Consider the following 19,286-nt stretch of genomic DNA (forward strand, 5'->3'; position numbering starts at 1 on the left):
TCTATAATTCGTTCTTGTATTTAAAAGAACTATTTTGTATTTGTATTTTATAATTGACTGCATATTATATTAGATTATATTTATACTATGGTTTTATTGTGTTTGTATATTTAGATTATAATTGTATTTGTATTCTATTTTCGTCGATACCTTTTTATTTTTAAAAAATTATTTTGTATTTGTATTTGTAAGTTGGTTTCATATTGTATTTAGCCGTGACTATGTACAATTTATTATTTATTTGTATTTGCATACAAACAAGTAAATGAATTAATTGTATTTTCTTGATTTTAAAATATATAAATATGTAATGTATCATTTGATACAAATGTACCGTTTTGTATTTATATATCAAAATTATCATTCATATTTGTAAATAAACAAATATCACTTGATACAAATACAATGACAAACAAACGAAAAAAATGATTTTACAAATACAAATACAATATGTACAAATATATAAATAAATATAACTAGTATCAATAAATACAAACAAATTTCGTAGAAAGAAAATCAATCGTTCCTTTTCAATAATTAAAAAATAAAAATGATAGTTCACACTTGTATTTATATGTTATAGTTCGCATTTATATTTGTATTTGTATTTTATAGTTCACATTTGTATTTATATGTTATAGTTCGCATTTAAATTTGTATTTTATAATTCGCACTTATATTTGTATGTTATAGTTTGCATTTGTATTTGTATTTTATAGTTCACACTTGTATTTGTATTTGCTAGTTCGCACAAATGAAAAGAAGAAAAAAATTGAAAAAAATAAAAAGATAAAAAGGAGAGAAAAAAAATACAAAAAAAAAAAAAAAAAAAAAAAAAAAAAGGAGAAAAGGAAAAAAATAATAAAAATGAAAATAAAAAGGTGAAAAAATAAAAAATAAAGAGAAAACAACAAAAAAAAGAAAAGAAAAACTAAAGAAAAAAATTGAAAAAAGAAAAAAAAGAGAATAATAAAAAATAAAAAAAGAGAGAAAATACATAAGAAAGACTACAAATTGTAATTAAAAATAATTAATAGGTAAGAAAAGATTATAAATTTTAATTAATTAAAATTTAGGCTAAATAGAATAATTAAGACACGTTTTGCTAAAATATGTAATGAGTGAGTTACTTCAAGGAGAGAAAAAGAACATCTAATTGTAACCCCTTTAACCGTTTCTAACGACCTCTTCGTTTTCCGCTTTCCATGCCATCTCTTTCATTCATAATTTTCTTCCATAGCCATTACCTTCTTTGGGGTCAAAGCTGACGCATTTTCTTCACAATTTTGTCTGAACACAAAGACCCCCAAAATCGGATTTATACATTGGTACTGAGACTTTCTTGTTTGAATCTTCGGGTTTATCCGTCCAATTTGCTCTCTTCTCTATTTTATCTAAATGTGAATGGTTCTGAGAACCTTCTTTTATCTTTATAGCCTTATTATTACAAAAATTCGATTTTGGTTGATAACCTTGATAGTGGGGCGTTATCAATTTTGTCCATGGAAGTCGTGGCGTATTTGAAGTCCGGGGTTCTTGTAAAGTTTCTTGATGATATGAAAATGGGGGGTAATGCCTCCGAGGATGATGGAAAACCAATATTGTTGCAAATCAGAAGCATCATTCCTGTTCTTGAAGAAGGCAATCTTTGGCCTAACAGAGGATTTTACCTTAAAGTTTCAGATACTTCACATGCAATGTATGTTTCTTTTCCCGATGAGCAAAATGAGATGATTCTTGCAAACCAATTGAAATTGGGTCAATTCATTTATGTACAGAAATTGGAGGAGGCTCAACCTTTTCCATTGCTAAGGGGCGTAACCCCTCTCCCTGGTAGGCACCCCTGTGAGGGAACCCCTGAAGATATTGTTTCGGTCGCAAATGTAATGAACTTTCTTCAGCCATCTAATTCTGATTGTATTGTTGAAAAAAGTGTAATTTTGGAGAATAGGATTACTGAAATCCCATCCAATTCAAGAAAATTGTTTCGTGGATTATATGATCCTGAGGGGTTGAAGAAGAAAAATGATCATTTGGAAAGAAAATCTAAGGGCAAAGTTTGGTCTCGGAGTGCTTCAAAAGTTTGTTCAGGAGAGAAGATGATGGGCTTGGATTCCACTGCTAAAAGATCTGACAGTGAGAGGAGAAATTCTGATCTTTTCCAAGAACTATAAAAGAGTCGGAAAAGATCTTTTGATATTGATGGTGATACAGAAAGCATATTGTCATCGCTCTCATATTCGCCTAATAATTCAAAGAGAAGAAGTTGGAACGAGTCAGAGATTTTGAGAGTTAAAGAAATCTTCGATTCTTCAGTTGTCAAGAATGATATCAAACCACCCCGTAGTAATAGTCCTATTGTGAGTGCTAACTGTAAATTTACTTTCCTTCAAGTTAATTGTTCCAATATTGTTGTGATAGTTTGAAGTCTAAATATCTATTATGGGATTTTAGGACTTGTCAGTATACAAGGTCTGTAATGTCAATGAATTTTCTTCACTGGAGTATAAGTTTTAGCAAAAAACATAGCATCTATTATGGGATTTTAAAACATGTCAGTATACAAGTTCTGTCATGTCAATGAATTTTCTACACTGGAGTATAAGTTCTAGCAAAATGTGTAGCATGGTTTTGCCAGTAATTTTCTTGAACTGAAATTTAGAAATTCTCTTAAACCATAGCCTGGCTAAGTTTGAATTACTATTAATGTTGCTACATAAAATGTTGATAAAAGGGAACCCCATATCCAGTGTGGAAGATGTTTTTTGTACAGATTTATGCAATAAAAATCTAAGTCAAGTACAAATATATAAAATGTGATAAGAAAAGCATGCCATGTTGATAGAGTCTTAGCATTTATACTGCATACTAGTAATTGACGTTTGTTTAGTGTCTGCAATTGTTCGGAGTAATAGCCAGTGATTGGGGTCCAACATGGACTTCAGACAGAGATACGGTTTCTTTACATAATCTTTGACTGCTACATCCTGTTTCTTTAAGCATCTTTTCAGCCAATTGTCATGTTTAACTATTTTAGCAAAATATTATTTGTGGTTTTTCCTTCAAGTTCATCCTTATTCACTTTATATAGACAGGTTTCATCAGCTGGTTCTGTAAGGTACAATAGCTCCAATGAAAATTCAAGTTCAATATCACGAAGAAGAGAAGTTGCCTCTGCAAAGAAAATGAAGAGTTCCACTAAGACCAAAGCTTCTTTCTCCAAGATAACTAGTGAGCAAGCCTCACATCCAATTGATCGCTTAGCTAATGACAGACGAGGGTCAGAAACTGGTATATCATGGGACTCACTACCCTCGAGCTTGGTGAAGCTTGGAAAGGTAATAAGTTCAAGTAAAAGTTACTTTCATTGTTATACTTCCACGAATAGTTGAGTAATTAATATTCATACTGACGTTTTTTATTTTTCCTTGTACTTTAGGAGGTTGTAAAGCAAAGAGACATTGCTCTGGTTGCAGCTACTGATGCTTTGCAAGAAGCGTCTGCAGCTGAGAGATTGCTCAATTCCTTAAGGTACACTTTCTGATACAAATCTTACTCTATTCAAGATGAGTAGAATATTTCCATATTATTCCCTCTCTTTTTGTCTTGCTTCTTGTTTCAATTGGTTGACTGATAGTTTATGTATGATATGAGGCCTCAGGGCTCTATTGAAAACATTTTGCATTGCCATTGATTTTTTTCTTGTCCCAATTAACATGGCCTTTATATTGGCCTAGGTTGTAATAATAGAAAGTAGGATCTTGAACTCTAGAAACTATCTAGGGTGAAGCATAAAGAGATAGCTACTAGTTTCAAGTTGTATCTTCATAACAACCTTACTTCTTATATCTGCAAATATTTTCTGGGGTTGTCTTTTAACACAATCTTCACAAGTAGAGAATGTTTACAAACAATATTAGACATCTACGTCAAAATGAAATCTATACCAGTCACAGACCGTCATCATGGGCAAGTGATGATGATCATTATTATCAGAAGAACAGTGTCTCGGATATTTCAAACTACATTTCCTGCTTCAGTAGCTATTGGGATGGTTGTTTTAGCCTTAAAGATCATGAAATGTACCAGTTTACCATTTTCAAAACAGGAAGACACAAGGTAGAGATAGAGGTAGCACCAAGTTGAAACGAATTAACTGAGAGGAGTTCCTTGAAATGTCTGACTACCCAGAGACAATATAGGGACTTCATTGGTAGTTCCCATTGCCAGAGATGTAACATTTTAAAGCGTATGACATAGTTGTAGAGAGAATGTCAGCATAAAATTAGCTGCCACTATGTAATATGGGAGAAATAAAGGTTCTATTTTGGACAGTTAATCTTTCTGCTCATGAGCTTAAATATTGCTTAGCACATTGCAAAAATCTCTAGAAGCTACCCATTTCCATTGCAATTTATTACTATATTGTTTTTACCAATATAAAATTAATATAATATTTCGTCTTATTGTTTGTGTGCAATTCCCGTGTTACATTCTTTTCCTTTTCGCTGCTGTTCCATCGTGATAGCCCATGTATCCCATATTGTTGATGGTGAGTAACATATATTCCTTTCTCCAGCAAGTTCTCAGAGTTCCATTTAGCTGAAGAAGATGATCTCCAGCCTCACGTCGATAAATTTTTTGATCTTCAAGATGACATGGCTCAAACACGATTAACATTACAGCCACTTAGAAATATAAGTCCACTTAGAACTTCACGACAAGCTGATCATACAAGTAACACCAGTTCAGTTAAGGAAGCATTGCCCATTTCAGTTCAGAGAAAGAAAAATTCATCTATGTGGATAAAATCTGCTGTGGCTCTTGATCTTTCCCCATGCTCCAATGCTCTTAATCCAATCCATAACATTATGGCTGTCACAAATACTCTGAAGAAGTCAAGAATATCAAATCGAAATACTAAACCAGAAGGGTCATATTTTATCAAATCACATAGGAACACTGATGATATTCCCTTATTGTCATCTGACAAAGATGAGCAACCTGAATGGACTGGGGGAAGCACAATGCCTACAGTCACTGTCCTCGCTTCTTCATTGCAAGACCAGTGTAGAAAATTGTTTTTGGGACATGTAGAGAAGTATCTAAATGAGGTTGAAATAAGGGCCTCTTCAATGGTTTTAGATAGTCAAATAGCAGGAATGATGTATAAGGTGAAGAGAGTCAATGATTGGCTAGATGTGATAATCAATAAGGAGGCGAATACTCGAAAGGATGGTGGGACCTTGGATGACTCAGAAATTGAAGTCTGCAAAAGGGTAAGGAACAAAATATATGGGATCTTACTGAAGCATGTTGAGAGAAATGCTATGGCTTTTGGAAGTAGTAGTTAATTCCAATTAAATGCCTGGAGATATCAAACTTGAAGACTGTATATTGAAGCCACAAAATTCAGATATAAGGTCAGTGGTTGCTACGTATGTAAATGAGGCTGAAAATGTATAAATGCATAAATCTTCTCCTTCAGATGATTATTGCATCATTCTTTTTCCATTTCCACTCTCCGGAATACTTTATATTTCTTAGTGTATCTTAATAGTGTTGTCTGCGCAGAAATCCTGTAAATATAACTTCAAGGGAATGTGCAATACAGATACTGGGTTTGTTGTTGTTGTTGTTGATTCAGTCAGATATGAATGACAAGTCTCTCACGGATAAGATAATAATAACCAGTCTAGGTTCTGTCTTATTAGATTCCATTACAAAATGACAATAATTCTATACCTCCTAGTATAGTGATGCTCTCATCAATCAATTTACCAACGTACAATTAATCCAATTATAGCACCATGTCTCGTGAACTTTTCAACATTATGATTTTGTAGTGCCCATCTTCAGATCTAGGCCAATGTCCATTCCGTTGTATGCGATTGGAGAATACATCCGAAGGTCATCAGAGCTCAAAAGCTGTTCAAAGCCCTATATTAGTTAAAATCGTCTCCTGAGATTAATTCTAAACAGAGAAACAACGAACAAAATTGGTTATCATTAATTTTTAGCCAGTCATGGCGTTATTTTAACTATTTTATATACTGGTATCCTCGTCAGGTCACCTCACTAACTAATGCACTTCATATGCAAGTCTGCGTTCAAGCTAAGAGAATCCATAACCTAGAGTTGGTCTGTTCAATTACTGAAATCCTAATTTGTGAAAGGGACAGTAAAACCTTACCTTGATTTGGAGTTGCAAAAATTTCACATACTGGACTGCCTCTTCAAGCATGGTGCTAACATCAACCTGTCATCAAATATTGTGAAAATATTGAAGTAGATTTTTTGGAATCATAGATTTCTAGTTAAGTCGAATAGTCTAGTGTAATTTCTAAAATAATCTTTTTGAAAAATATCTAGATATTTAGGTAATTCTAGTTAGAAGAATCTAGAAAGGAATAATGTAGTCTATTTGAAATATTTAGAGGGTGCTAGATATTTGAGGGAGATTTGTATAAGAACACTCTAGATTTGTAGTATCTAGAATCATCCCTGCATAAGTATAAATAAGGGATAACATTAGACATTTGTAACCATTCAGAAAAATAGAAAACAAAGCGAAAAAGTTTCAGCTTTTCCCTTCCCTGTAGTCTCTTTTGTAGCAATTTACAACTGCATCATTTTCACTGTTTCAACTTGTTGTTTTCCAATCCTTCTTCCCCTTCTTTTGATATGGTATCAGAGCCTATTTTTTACGGGATCTAAATCTGTTTTTTGTTGATTGACTCATCTTATTTTTAGCTCTTTTTTCTTGGATCTATTTGCTGAAAAACATGGCACCAGAAAATCAACCAACAATGGGTCCTCCAATTTTTTCGAGGGAGAATTACCATATTTGAGCCATTAAAATGAAGGCTTATTTGAAGGCTCTCAACTTGTGGGATGTCGTTGAGAGAGGAGAACCTGTTGTCCTGAGTGACAACCCAATTCTAAATGATATCAAAAAATATGATGAGTTGGTGACTAGATCTCCAAGATCTCTTACTTGCATACATTCAAGCCTTACGAAAGTGATGTTTACAAGGATTATGGCTTGTGAAACAACCAAAGAAGCCTGGGATAAGCTAAATGAGAAGTTTAAAGGCATCAAAAGAGTTAAGTCTGTTAAGGTCTTAGCTTTGAAGAGGAAGTTTGAGCTTTTGAAGATGAAGGATTCAGATAGTATGAAAGAATACTCTTCCAAGCTGATGGATATTGTGAACCAAATAAGGATGCTTGGTGAAAACTTTTCAGATCATAAGGAGAAGATCATAGTCAGCCTTTCGGACAAGTTTGAATAAAAAATCTCAGCTATTGAAGATTCTTGTGACTTGACTACTCTTTCAATAGCTGAGCTGGTCTCTAAATTGCAAATCCAAGAGCAACGGGTAACCATGAGAAGCGAAGTGACAATTGAAGATGCCTTTCAATTAAGGCATAAATTCAAGCAACCAAAGAAAGGCAAAAAATTTTCTTCAGACCACTCTGGAGAGGTGAAATATGGTGGATACCAAGGTAAATCATTGAGGAGGGAAAAATTTCCACCTTATGGTATTTGTAAGAAGACAAACCACTTGGAGAAGAATTGTTGGCAGAAGTCCAAGAGGTCTCCCATTCAATGTAGATACTGTAAGAAGTATGGACACATTGAGAAGTATTGCAGGCAAAAGCAAGCTCAAAGTGGTTAGTCTTCCCAAAGAGTAAATTTTGCGGAAGATCACCAAGTTGAAAAATCAGAGGAGGAGGTATTCATGGCTTCGCACACATCACATGCTGATCGATATAATTGGTATGTCAGTAGTGCGTGCACAAAACACATGGCGATTAATGAAAATCTATTTTTAGCTTGGACAGGTCTGATAAGACCAAAGAGAAGCTTGGAGATGGTGCACTGGTACAAGCTCAAGGAAGAGGATCAGTAAAATTCCTTACGGACGAAGGTATGAAAATCATAAACAATGTTCTTTATGCGCCAAGCTTGACTCAAAACTTGTTGAGTGTTGCTCAGTTGCTTCACAATAGTTATTCACTTACTTTTAAGGATAAAAAATATGTCATTTATGATCCTAAAGGTTGTGAAGTAGACAAAATTAGCATGATTGGTAATTCCTTTCCAATTTCATGTTATTTTGCTGAAAGTTGCTCTTTCAATGTTGAAATGAATGATACTTGGCTTTGGCACAAAAGATTCGGTCATTACAACCTTAGTTCATTGGTGTATATGCAATTCAAGGGTATGATGCTTGATGTACCCGAAATTGACATGTGCCGAGATGTTTGTGAGTCATGTCAATTTGGTAAATTGCATAGACAATCCTTTCCTAAAGGAAGTCTTTGAAGGGCGAAGGAAAAGCTAGAGTTGGTTCATACAGATATATGTGGACCAATGAGGACGACTTCTTTGAGTGGGAATAAACATTTTATTCTTTTTATTGATGATCTAACTCGAATGACATAGATCAATTTTTTAAGTAGCAAAGTTAAGGTGTTTTCTGTTTTTAAAGAATTCAAGGCTATGGTAGAAAGATAGAGTGGCTGCCGGTTGAAGTATATTAGGTCAGATAATGGAACTGAATATACTTTGCATCAGTTTAGTAAATATTGTAAAGATGTGGGCATTTAACAACAATTTACTATGAGCTACACTCCATAACAAAATGGTGTTTCTGAGAGAAAGAACAGAGCCGTGATGGAGATGGCGAGATGTATGTTAGCAGAAAAGAAGATACCCAAATATTTTTGGGCTGAGGCAGTCAATACCGCAGTCTATTTGCTAAACAGATTACGAACTAGAGCACTCCAAGACATGACACCATTTGAAGCATGACAAATTGGATAACAAGGCAAAACTTTATATTTTGTTGGGCTATAGCACAACTGCAAAAGGGTACAAAATGTATAATGTTCGTACGAAGAAGGTGCTTATCAGTAGAGATCATGCAGTAGATGAGTCTAGCCACTATGATTGAGATTGAGATATTGTTGTAAAGAACCAAGATGGGTGTACTTCAGTTGCAGCTCAAAATCCACAAACGAGTGATATTTCTTCCAGTCCTATTATTGGAAAAGAACGCAATTCAAATGATGAATTAACTTCAGATTCTCCAGTTTTGAAGATCAGGTCACTAGCTGAAGTTTATGTGCAATGTAATTTTGCTCTTATAGAACCAACTTCTTTGGATTTCCGCAATGGAGGAGGAGCTTGCCATGATTAATAAAAATGATACTTGGGAGCTGGTTGATAGGCTCGAACAAAAGATCATTATCAAATCAAATGAGGAGACTGATACCAAAAAAATATCCTTATGTTATGGAGTTGCTTCAGAAAGAGTAAGTCCTAAAAATCTTGAATCCTAGAGCTTCAAACTTTTCCATCATATTTGGGTCACCAGATAATGAAGTTGTGGAGGAGTTCAGAGAAAAGGGGAGCTCAAGAACTCAACATGATAAAACCCAACAAGGGTCAATCATTAACGAGAAATCTTCAGGATTTGAAGAACAAAGAGGAGTCATGCAAAAACTATCAAGATTTTCACTAAGGTGCAGTTCAAAGCTCCACTTGAGTTCTTCCACAACAAGTTTAGGGTAGCTTCCAAAAAATCACTTTAAGGGAGAGTGTGAAAATTTAAAGTAGATTTTTTGGAATCATAGATTTCTAGTTAAGTCTCTAGAATAGTCTAGTGTAATTTCTAGAATAATCTTTTTGAAGAAATATCTAGGTATTCAGGTAATTCTAGTTAGAAGAATCTAGAAAGGAATAGTGTAGTCTATTTGAAAGATCTAGAGGGTGCTAGATATTTGAGGGAGATATTAGTATAAAAACACTCTAAATTAGTAGTATGTAGAATCATACCTGCATAAGTATAAATAAGGGATGACATTAGGCATTTGTAACTATCCAGAAAAATAAAAAACAAAGCAAAAAGAAGTTTCAGCTTTTCCCTTCCCTGCAGTCTCTTTTGTAGCAATTTACAGCTACATCATTTCCACTGTTTCAATTTGTTGTTTACCAATCCTTCTTCCCCTTCTTTTGACAAATATTTTGACCTTTCAGGTTCAAATTCTCTAAGCAGATAAAATGATCTTTAATGAAGTTTTAGTGACTGACTATACTTACCTTGGTTCCATTAGGGACTAGACTCTGCAAGATCCTCAATCTTTGATTGAATATTCCTTTGATCACATATACTAGATGATGGAGAAAACAAGCAAAACAGGGCAATTAATACGTAGTTAAATACCCTGGCATACAAGCTCTGGGGGTCAGTTGCTGAATCCCTGCTGGCTCTGGATTTAGGTGCATTAATAGATATTTTCTGAGCAGCAACTAACGGAGTTCTGCCTCTGAAGTGCAGCCTTGTTTTCCCCATCCATCCCACTAGTCTCTTTCATCTTTAGGATTCTCTTGTTCCTTGGGACCTATATAGATTAATTAGTGAAATTCAATACATTAGAAAAGCAAGATCAAATGAAAACATGAAATAACAGTTCACATGAAAATACTCATATCCTCTAGCAACACACAGGATCTTTTTTTCTTAGAGCTCTCAGTTGGACTATCCACTTTGTCTTGCAGAAATTTCCCTCTAGTTCAACATCTCTTCCAAGATGAATTACATCTTTAGACATGTTTTCACCAGACTCCTTGCTATCGTTGCTCACATCTTTGTTGAGGAAATCATCCCCTTTAATTAGATTGTAATTAGTAAGAACCTGAGAGGATGAAGTTACGTTTTCGCCTTCGATCATACTATATTCCTTTGTTACTGAACTCTCATTTCTCATCAAGATTGATCGAACATGACTCTGGTATCAGTTTCATGGCTCGGAAGGGGAAACTAAGAACTACTACAACAATTATTTCTACTTCCCTGTGAAGAAAAATACATAGGAGTACTAATATTGTCAAATGTCAATGTTATTACAATTAATAACTGAGCCATGAAATCAGCCTCCTGAGCAGTGAATACATTCTACTCCATTCCCCTTCAGACATGGCTAACACAGGCTCCATATTCATATTATAACTAAGAGCATGTAGGGAGGTCAATGGAGTTCTGCCATATTATTAACTGATCATAGATAACTCAATATGGTCGATACATAGAGGCACATATTTATACCAACACAAATGAAGACTTTGTTTGCAATATCAATATCTTGGGACTCAATAACCAATGATTAATAAGCAGAAGATCATCCAACTAGTAATTTAATAATACTTCAATCCCTCTGCTTTATTTTATGTCAAAAAGGCAGTTTTGGTGCACAAAGTATCTCGCGTTCACGCATGATCTGGAGAACGGCTGCACCCAAGTGTTGTGATGTTAACGTCCTATCCTAATGCAAGCATTACTGAAAGCATCCACAGCTTGAACCAATGAGCTATAGGTAAAATTTAGACGATTTTATTTTAATTTTTAATTTTTTAAATTCAATTTGTTAAAAAGATGACACCTACCTTATATTCCGTAGTTTTTTAACTTTTTTTTTTTAATTTTACCCGTACTGATATGTTCTTTTAGCTATGAAGATGTGTTATATATATATATATATATGCACACACACACTTTGATATGTTTAAAATTTTGCACTCAGTCAAATACAATAATACAAAATGAAATAGTGAAGTATTGGTCACTTGTCCACACTATGGAACAAGTACAACTCAGAAAATTTGGTTTAACTAATTATGGACAAGATGATGCAACCAATCGGAGGCTTTAAAATAACTCTATCTGTACGTAACTAACACAATATGGAGAATTGGTAAACATCTGAAATTTGAAAGCCAAAAACTCTCATTTCAAGATGAAAACTACAACTACTTAGCAACTAAGCTTTACAAATCTGTGTACATACATCTACATCTGCTTCTACCACCTGTAGTAATAGGATGCAACCCCACGAGGATACCCCTGCAACAATCGGGAATTCTTCCTACTTGCAAAAGTTGCTTGGTCCAAACTAATCGGACAACACACATAGTACAAATATTTTAGTACCACAAATTGTACTTACAGATGCGGTCACTCCGTTGCTGGACGACAACAGTTTTATCCCACTAACTTTTGAGGACAAATCTCGCATTTATGCACCCTGGGCACAATCCCTTATTGTGAAAGTAATTGGCCAAAAAGTGGCTCACCAGCTCTTAAAACTAAAATTAATGAACTTGTGGAAACCCACTGAGGACCTGAAACTAGTTGATTTGGGAGCGGAGTTTTTGTCTTATAAGATTCAGCCATGAACACAATATGTTCCATGATCTGCACGACGGGTCATGGTTCATCTTTAATAAATTTTTGTCTTTGAAAAGATGGGAGCCAAAATTTGTTGCCTCGCAAGCCAAAATATCATGTACGGCCATCTGGATTCGCTTGCCCGAGCTCCCAACGGAATTTTACGACTTAAGGCATCTTGCATAAAGTGGGACAACAAGTTGGTACCCTATTGAAAATAGATACTTGCACGACCTTTTCTATGTGTGGGCGCTATGCCTGGCTATGTGTGCTAGTACCTCTAGACCAGCCATTACAAAACCACATTTTTTTTTGATGTCACAAGCAGGCCATCCCTATGTGGCCGCTTGGGCACTCGTCGAAATCTTGCCCGTATTCCCATCAACTATCGCCGGGAAGCAATAACCATAGTGAACCACTGCCAAGAACGGAGGGTACCTCAACTCTGAAATGAAAGGTTGTGGAATTCAAAACCCATAACTAAATCTAATAGGAAACTACCAAATGCTCAATGCAAGGTGAACTTGAACAAGAATCTATTGGTAAACTCACAAGACAAAAGTAAGCCTCATGATAAAAAAAAAAAGGGTAACGGGTCATTGGTGACGAATCTAGGTAAGTTCTCTTTAACCTATGATTTATCAGCTATTAGTAGGGATGACCCTACAACCAATCATCTTTCAATAATTTCTTCTATAAAGAATTCTGATTTTTTAATGAATAATAATTCCTATTATATGAATAATAATATCTTTTATGCCCTATCAGAAGGAAACCTTATAAACTATACTAATACACTAGGCCCATCTATGCCTTCTTAACCTGATGTTTTTAACAATAACTCTATGACCCGCAACTTAGCACCCCATGCGCCTTCCATGTAGGAAACTCCTTATCCTAATCCACATAATCAACCTTTACATTAGCTATAGGAAGACTCCATCTAATACAAGACTAAAGTGCTTATGGATTGCAAGGACTTCTCAAAGAACTAAGTTTCGGAATTGGTTAGTGGTTGGAGCATTTTGAAGCTTTGTTCAAGAGAAGAAAAGGAGGAGGACTTATACACTCAAGATGAGCCTCAAGTGAAGGGCATTGAAGACATTTTGCACTCCAAATACTCAAGAGATACCCCAATTCCCTCTCTCATTAAGGGTGTTTTTGATATTTACTATGTAATAGTATAAATAGACATTTTATCTTCCATTCTCGTTAGTTTTGAATGACATTGGATATTACTCATAGTTTTTAGTTTTAGTCTTCTAGTTCTAGTGTAGAATCCGAAACTTGGTACCTTGAATGCAATTGAATTGGTTTTCACTTGTATTGGGTAATTTGGCAAGAAAAGTGAACTTGAGGAAGTGTGAGTCCTTTGGTCCACCTAAAAGGAAGGTTTGAGATTCTATTGGTGAGGTGTGATTGATAGTTTGATACACCATCTTTTGTTAATCACTTAGTAGGAGTAAAGGTCTTTCTGTCTATCTTTACTTGATGTATTTCTTCTTCTTCTCTTTTCTTCTAAGTGCGTTGTTTTTCCCTTTGTATGGTTGCTGATATTTGCTTCTAGTTTCCATTTCTGTGTGTTGATAGTCCTTTAGGCTATCATTTGGTATCCAAGCCTTGCTTAGGTTTGTTCCCACAACTCTAATCCTTAGTTTTAGTGTCCTTATTAAGAAAATCTCAACAAAAATGAGTCAAATCCAAAGAAAAATCACAAAACATGGTGTCTAGTCTTGTGTTGTTGTAGATCCAAACTTAGAATCTTAGATCTAAACGTTTTTACTTTGTTTTTGAAGTTTCTTGTACTAGATCCTTGCTCTCTAGTACCTAGGGAGTCTAGATCTACTTTTAGAGTGAAGTTTGGTTGAGTTTGAGCTAAGATCCACCATGGCTATGGTGTTTTAAAGCTTTTTAGCTAGATTCAAAATTGGCCTTGTGATTTGGACGTGTTTTGTGGATGGTGTTTAGTCGGTTGAGTTTATTTTGGCCTAAGGACCCTAGATCTAAAAGAAAAATTAACATTAGGGTTCATTTGCTTGTTGTTCAAACTTGGAAAACACTTGAATATTCATCTTGTTCATCCATTATCTTCATATCTTAGTGAAGAAGAATATTCAAAGTGTTTGTTTGATCCAAAAGAAGGAAGGAAAGAGAGTGTTCTTGTTGTTTGTACAAGAATATTTCCTAGTATATTCCTAAGTCATCCAAAAGAAAGGGGGGACCAAAGAACAAAATCAAGTACATTTGCAAGTACAAGGGGGGACCGTTTCATTTCAATTTCAATTAGAGGCTTGAAAGGACTCTAAATTGCCTTCTTACCCCCTCAAATCTGAAACTCTTCTTCCCGAAAGGTTGATACTTGGCATAAACAAGATTTGGGAAATTGAACATTTGAAAAAGTGACAACCAATCACGTTGTGCCACGTTATCATAGTGATCAACCAAATTAATCTCTAAAATTAGATTTCATAGTTTCACCTTTTTCATTCTAGTTTCTTTTAAGCTAATTCAAACACTAATTAGCAAGCTAGTAAGTTCCTACTAGATTGGTAATTAGTCTAGAGTTTGTTTAATTCGTGTCTTTGGTTTTTTGTGTGCTTTTCTCATTTTAAAGTCGTAGTGTTTTGTTAGTTCAAGTTCGTACATCACTTTATTTAAGTCATTTCAAAGAAATATCGAGTCCGTACCAAAGCTTCTCACCACTCAAGTAACTTGCCAAGTATTGCCAATTATCCAACACTTGTGAAGCCAAGTGTGAGGTATATTTGACCATGGAACCCGAGGGTTCTTCATCCCAAACTTTGGGAAATGACATTGGAGAGGCCATCTTGGCTCGACTTGAGGCTCTTAACCTTGACTTGAGAAATGAGACCAAGATGGTACGAACGGATATGGAACATTTAAAGGGTGAGGTGACCACCATTAGTGGGAGGATTGATTGTTTTGAGAGTAGAAGGAACTCACGACCTTCTACTCCTAATCCCTACCATACGTCTTTTAGTGTTCAAGCTAACAACTCATCCATGTCTATTACCCCCGAGACCCTCCACCAAATGCTTTACCCTCCAAGAGATCCACAAAAACAGCCACTAAACCAAGTCCAAATCTCTCCTAACCGAACCCTACAAAGGTCACTACATCCCCAAATGAACCAATTCCAACAAGAAGGACTTGGAACTTAAACTCCACCACTAAATCCGAACCTACAAGTGCCAAATCCATTTGACCAAAGACCAAGTCCTCCACATAACCAAATACCTCCACAAAAAACCACTTACCAAATGCCAAATCCCATGGACCAAAGACCTTACCATCCACCACATCCAATACCACAAGTTCAAGTACTAAATAATCAAAGACCATACCCACCTCTCCAAAGACCCCAAATCTGAAACTTACCTATCCAAATTAAAGACTATGGTAGAGGGAAGCAAGAAGGTTATGATGTTCCTAATGATGACTATTGGTATGAGAAAGAAATGAGGGTGAGACATGATCAAAGAAGGAATTATGGGAGAAATTGAGGGAAAAAAAGAAGACAAAGAAATTGATAGGTAGGCATTAATTCAATCAAGGTTGGCATTCCAATTTTCAAAGGTGAGAGTGATTCAGAAGTGTACTTAGCTTGGGAATCCTCTTTTGAAAATATTTTTCAAGTGAATGACCTTTCCGAAGAAAAGAAAAGTTGCTATGCTATTGCTCACTTTAAAGGATATGCAAACACTTGGTGGGATTATACCAAAAGATTTGGTGATGTGCTGATTGGTGGCCAACCACCTCCTTGGGAGATGTTGAAGAGACTTATGAGAGAAAGATATGTACCAGAGCATTATAGACATAAGATCCTTGCCAGGATTTACAATCTAAGGAAAGGAAGCAAGAGTGTAATGGCCTACTACGATAAATTCCAGCAACTTATCTTGAAACTTGATCATAGATAGGAAGAAGTTCATTATGACATCATTCGTTTCAAGGTAGGATTGAACAAAGACATCTCTTTTCATATGACTCTTCATAAGTTTGAAATGGTGGTTGAATTCTTTCAAGCGGCTATGGAAATTGAGAAAGAGAATAAGGAAAAATACAAGCCAAAAGCTCCCTACACCTCCTCAGATTGGTCCAAAAAAAATGGCATGGTCTCGGCATCCATGGCTCCTTCTCAAGTCATGAACAAGGATGCCCAACACCATTTTCCAAATCTTGAAGGTAAACCAACTTCTACTTCTCATTTAGAGTCTACAATGTTTCAAGTGTCTAGGGTCATAGGGCAAATAAGTGTCCTACCCGACGTAATGTGATCCTTAAGGAGTGAAAATTATATTATCTTAGTAAAGAAGTGGAGTTGGAAACCAAGGGGAATGATGAAAATTCTCAAGATGGAGAGTTTATAGAAACCAAAACTCAGAGAGAAGGAAGTGTTCCTTGTGAAGGAAAATGTGATGTGCGTAGTTTTGTGGTTAGGATAACTTTGTTTAGTAAGGTCTTCGATGATCAAAAAGAGAACCTCTTCATACCAAGTTCCTTATTAAAGTAAGTGTGAATTCAATGATCATATATAGTGGGAGTTGTATGAATATTGCTAGTGTCACCTTGGTTGACCACTTGAAACTATCCACTATCCCTCGTCCGAATCCATACAAGCTTCAATGCTTAAACAAGTGTGGTGAATTGAAGGTCGAATGAAAATGTGTGATTAGTTCAAGATAAGGAATTATCATGATGAAGTTTTATGTGATGTAATCCCTATGCAAGCATATCACATATTGTTGGGAAGGCCTTGGTAATTTGATAGGCACACTATACATGATGGAAGGTCTAATAGGTACACTTTTGTGCATGGTGGCCGAAGGTTCACTCTTCTTCCACTTCTACCATCTAGTGTGAATGAACTCCAAGAGAAAACCAAGAAGTTGGATGAGAAAAGAAAGAAGGAAAAAGGAGGGGAGGCCTCGAATTGTGAGCAAGGAAAAGGGAAGGCCACTTTGTTTGTGGGACTTTCCCACAAAGGTCCCTTGATACTCACTAACTCAAACGCTAGCATTTTACCTTTCCTTGATTCTTCTTATTTGTAGGTTCAAGTTCATAACTTATCAAATAAGAATAAACAAGGAGTTTCACATGAAAATAGCCTCAAAACACCCTTGGCCGAAAGCTTCAAGAGAGTGAACTATCCTAGTCCAAACCGGGGTAATGATGTTATTCCCTATGTTCCCTTGAGTTTAAATTATTGTCATGTGATTTCTTATGAAGTGGTTTCGAAATTTCTTGATGTAAGTATGCATGTTTATTCCCTTGTTAGTTCTCTTGATATGTATAATGAACCATGTTCCCCTAAGATTAGCTCACTACTTAAATATGAGAATAGTGTGATTGAAAACTTTCAAGTTAGTGTTGATGCTATTAGTGATGATCTTGATATTAAACATGGTCATTTGAAATTGTGTAATGAAATCCATGATATTAGTCTTTTTTATAGTGGCCTTGTGTATGTCAAAGTTGTGTGTAATACCTTGAATCATTGTGCGTAAATTTGTCTAATGAAATGAGTAGGTTATCTCGGGTTAGACCTTTGCCTTCTACTTCTATTTGATCCCGGAGTTCCTTTAGGATATGGGTGGAGTAACTTCAGGTCATGTACAATTCCTCTTGATGTTGATGCTATTCACTTTTTTTAATCTCCTTTATTCTAAGTTTTTCATGATAAATACCGAGGATGTATGGATGTATGTCAAAAGTGAACAACCTTGGCTTATCTATATAGCTTGTGGTACTAATGCTAACCCTCCTCCCTTGAGAAAAGTGTGCTTGTTTTACCTCTCTTTGATTTTTTCAAGGTGAGGATTTGAAGACAAATCCCTTTCAAGATGGAGAGGATGATACAAGCCTAAAGTGTTTATGGATTGCAAGGACTTCTCAAAGGACCAAGTTTCAAAATTGGCTAGTGGTTGGTGCATTTTGAATCTTTGTTCAAGAGAATAAAAGGAGGAGGACTTATACACTCAAGAGGCGCCTCAAGTGAAGGGCATTGAATATATTTTGCACTCCAAAGTAACACTCAAGAGGTGCCCAATTCCCTCCCTCATTAAGGGTGTTTTTGATATTTACTCTGTAATAGTATAAATAGACACTTTATCTTCTATTATCATTAGTTTTGAATGACATTGGATATTATTCATAGTTTGTAGTTTATTCTTCTAGTTCTAGTGTAGAATCCGAAACTTGGTACCTTGAATGCAATTGAATTGATTTTCACTTATATTGGGTAATTTGGCAAGAAAGGTGAACTTAAGGAAGTGTGAGTCCTTTGGTCCACCTAAGAGGAAGGTTTGAGATTCTATTGGTGAGGTGTGATTGATTGTTTGATACACCATATTTTGTTAATCACTTGGTAGGAGTAAAGGTCTTTCTATCTATCTTTACTTTATACATTTCTTCTTCTCTTTTTTCTAAGTATGTTGTTTTTTCCTTTGTGTGGTTGCTGATTTTTGCTTCTAGTGTCCATTTTCGTGTGTTGATAGTCCTTTAGACTATCAGCATCCCTATCACAATTCCTCATAAGTCAAAATTCTTCTACTAATTTCATCTCACGTGCGGACAATGTACAACCCAATGCTTCTCATGTTATAAACACGCTCCAAAACCCGTCGCATGCTTAACAACTACTGCATATAAACATTGCTTACTCTCCACCTACATGTTCAAACCCTATAAAACTTTCCTTAATATATAATGCTTGGTAATCTAAAGGTTTGCCCCTACAAAAGACTCCATATTCACCATCTACCCCAAAGACTCCAAACCTGTTGCGATGGAAAATCTGAATGGAGACCGTCTAGTTTACTCTTTTATGAACCTCTAACCACCACAAGCTTCACGGTGTTGGTTAGAAAGGGTCAGTTGGGACACGCGCTGACTTTCAACATGCACATCTGCGGGGAATGAGTGGTTGTGATGATTTAAAACCCAATAGACTTAGTCCAAATCACATCAGAGGGCATGAGGTTGGGCTTGGAAGAATATGCTCAACATCACTGGATTATGAAACCACCCCCT

General features: G+C 35.5%; 3 protein-coding genes across 5 annotated transcripts; 2 read left to right on the forward strand and 1 right to left on the reverse strand.

The window, feature by feature from the left end:
* The first annotated feature begins 1,253 nt into the window (after positions 1-1,253).
* On the forward strand, positions 1,254-5,633 carry LOC107866007. 2 transcript variants are annotated; one of them, XM_047398092.1, is made up of 4 exons: positions 1,254-2,360; positions 3,092-3,338; positions 3,440-3,531; positions 4,580-5,633. In XM_047398092.1, the coding sequence occupies exons 1-4, from the start codon at positions 2,326-2,328 to the stop codon at positions 5,352-5,354; spliced, it is 1,149 nt and encodes a 382-aa protein (XP_047254048.1). In that variant the 5' UTR covers positions 1,254-2,325; the 3' UTR covers positions 5,355-5,633. The 2 variants fall into 2 exon arrangements, with proteins under 2 accessions (XP_047254048.1, XP_047254049.1); XM_047398093.1 differs by having other exon boundaries at positions 2,230-2,360; positions 3,096-3,338.
* On the forward strand, positions 1,503-2,174 carry LOC124887766. The gene has a single exon (XM_047397685.1). It carries the CDS (start codon positions 1,503-1,505, stop codon positions 2,172-2,174), a length of 672 nt encoding a protein of 223 aa, XP_047253641.1.
* Positions 5,634-5,654: 21 nt separating the features above from the next.
* Positions 5,655-12,836, reverse strand: LOC124888005 (transcription factor bHLH84-like). Of its 2 annotated transcripts, none has more exons than XM_047398095.1 (4): positions 12,013-12,836; positions 10,233-10,410; positions 6,194-6,259; positions 5,655-5,928 (listed from the first exon to the last, which is right to left on the reverse strand). In XM_047398095.1, exons 2-4 carry the CDS (start codon positions 10,359-10,361, stop codon positions 5,833-5,835), a joined length of 291 nt encoding a protein of 96 aa, XP_047254051.1. In that variant the 5' UTR covers positions 10,362-10,410; positions 12,013-12,836; the 3' UTR covers positions 5,655-5,832. The 2 variants fall into 2 exon arrangements, with proteins under 2 accessions (XP_047254051.1, XP_047254050.1); XM_047398094.1 differs by having other exon boundaries at positions 5,655-5,940.
* Positions 12,837-19,286: the final 6,450 nt, after the last annotated feature.

The sequence above is a fragment of the Capsicum annuum genome, chromosome 10 (assembly GCF_002878395.1).
Source record: "Capsicum annuum cultivar UCD-10X-F1 chromosome 10, UCD10Xv1.1, whole genome shotgun sequence".
Taxonomy (NCBI): domain Eukaryota; kingdom Viridiplantae; phylum Streptophyta; class Magnoliopsida; order Solanales; family Solanaceae; genus Capsicum; species Capsicum annuum.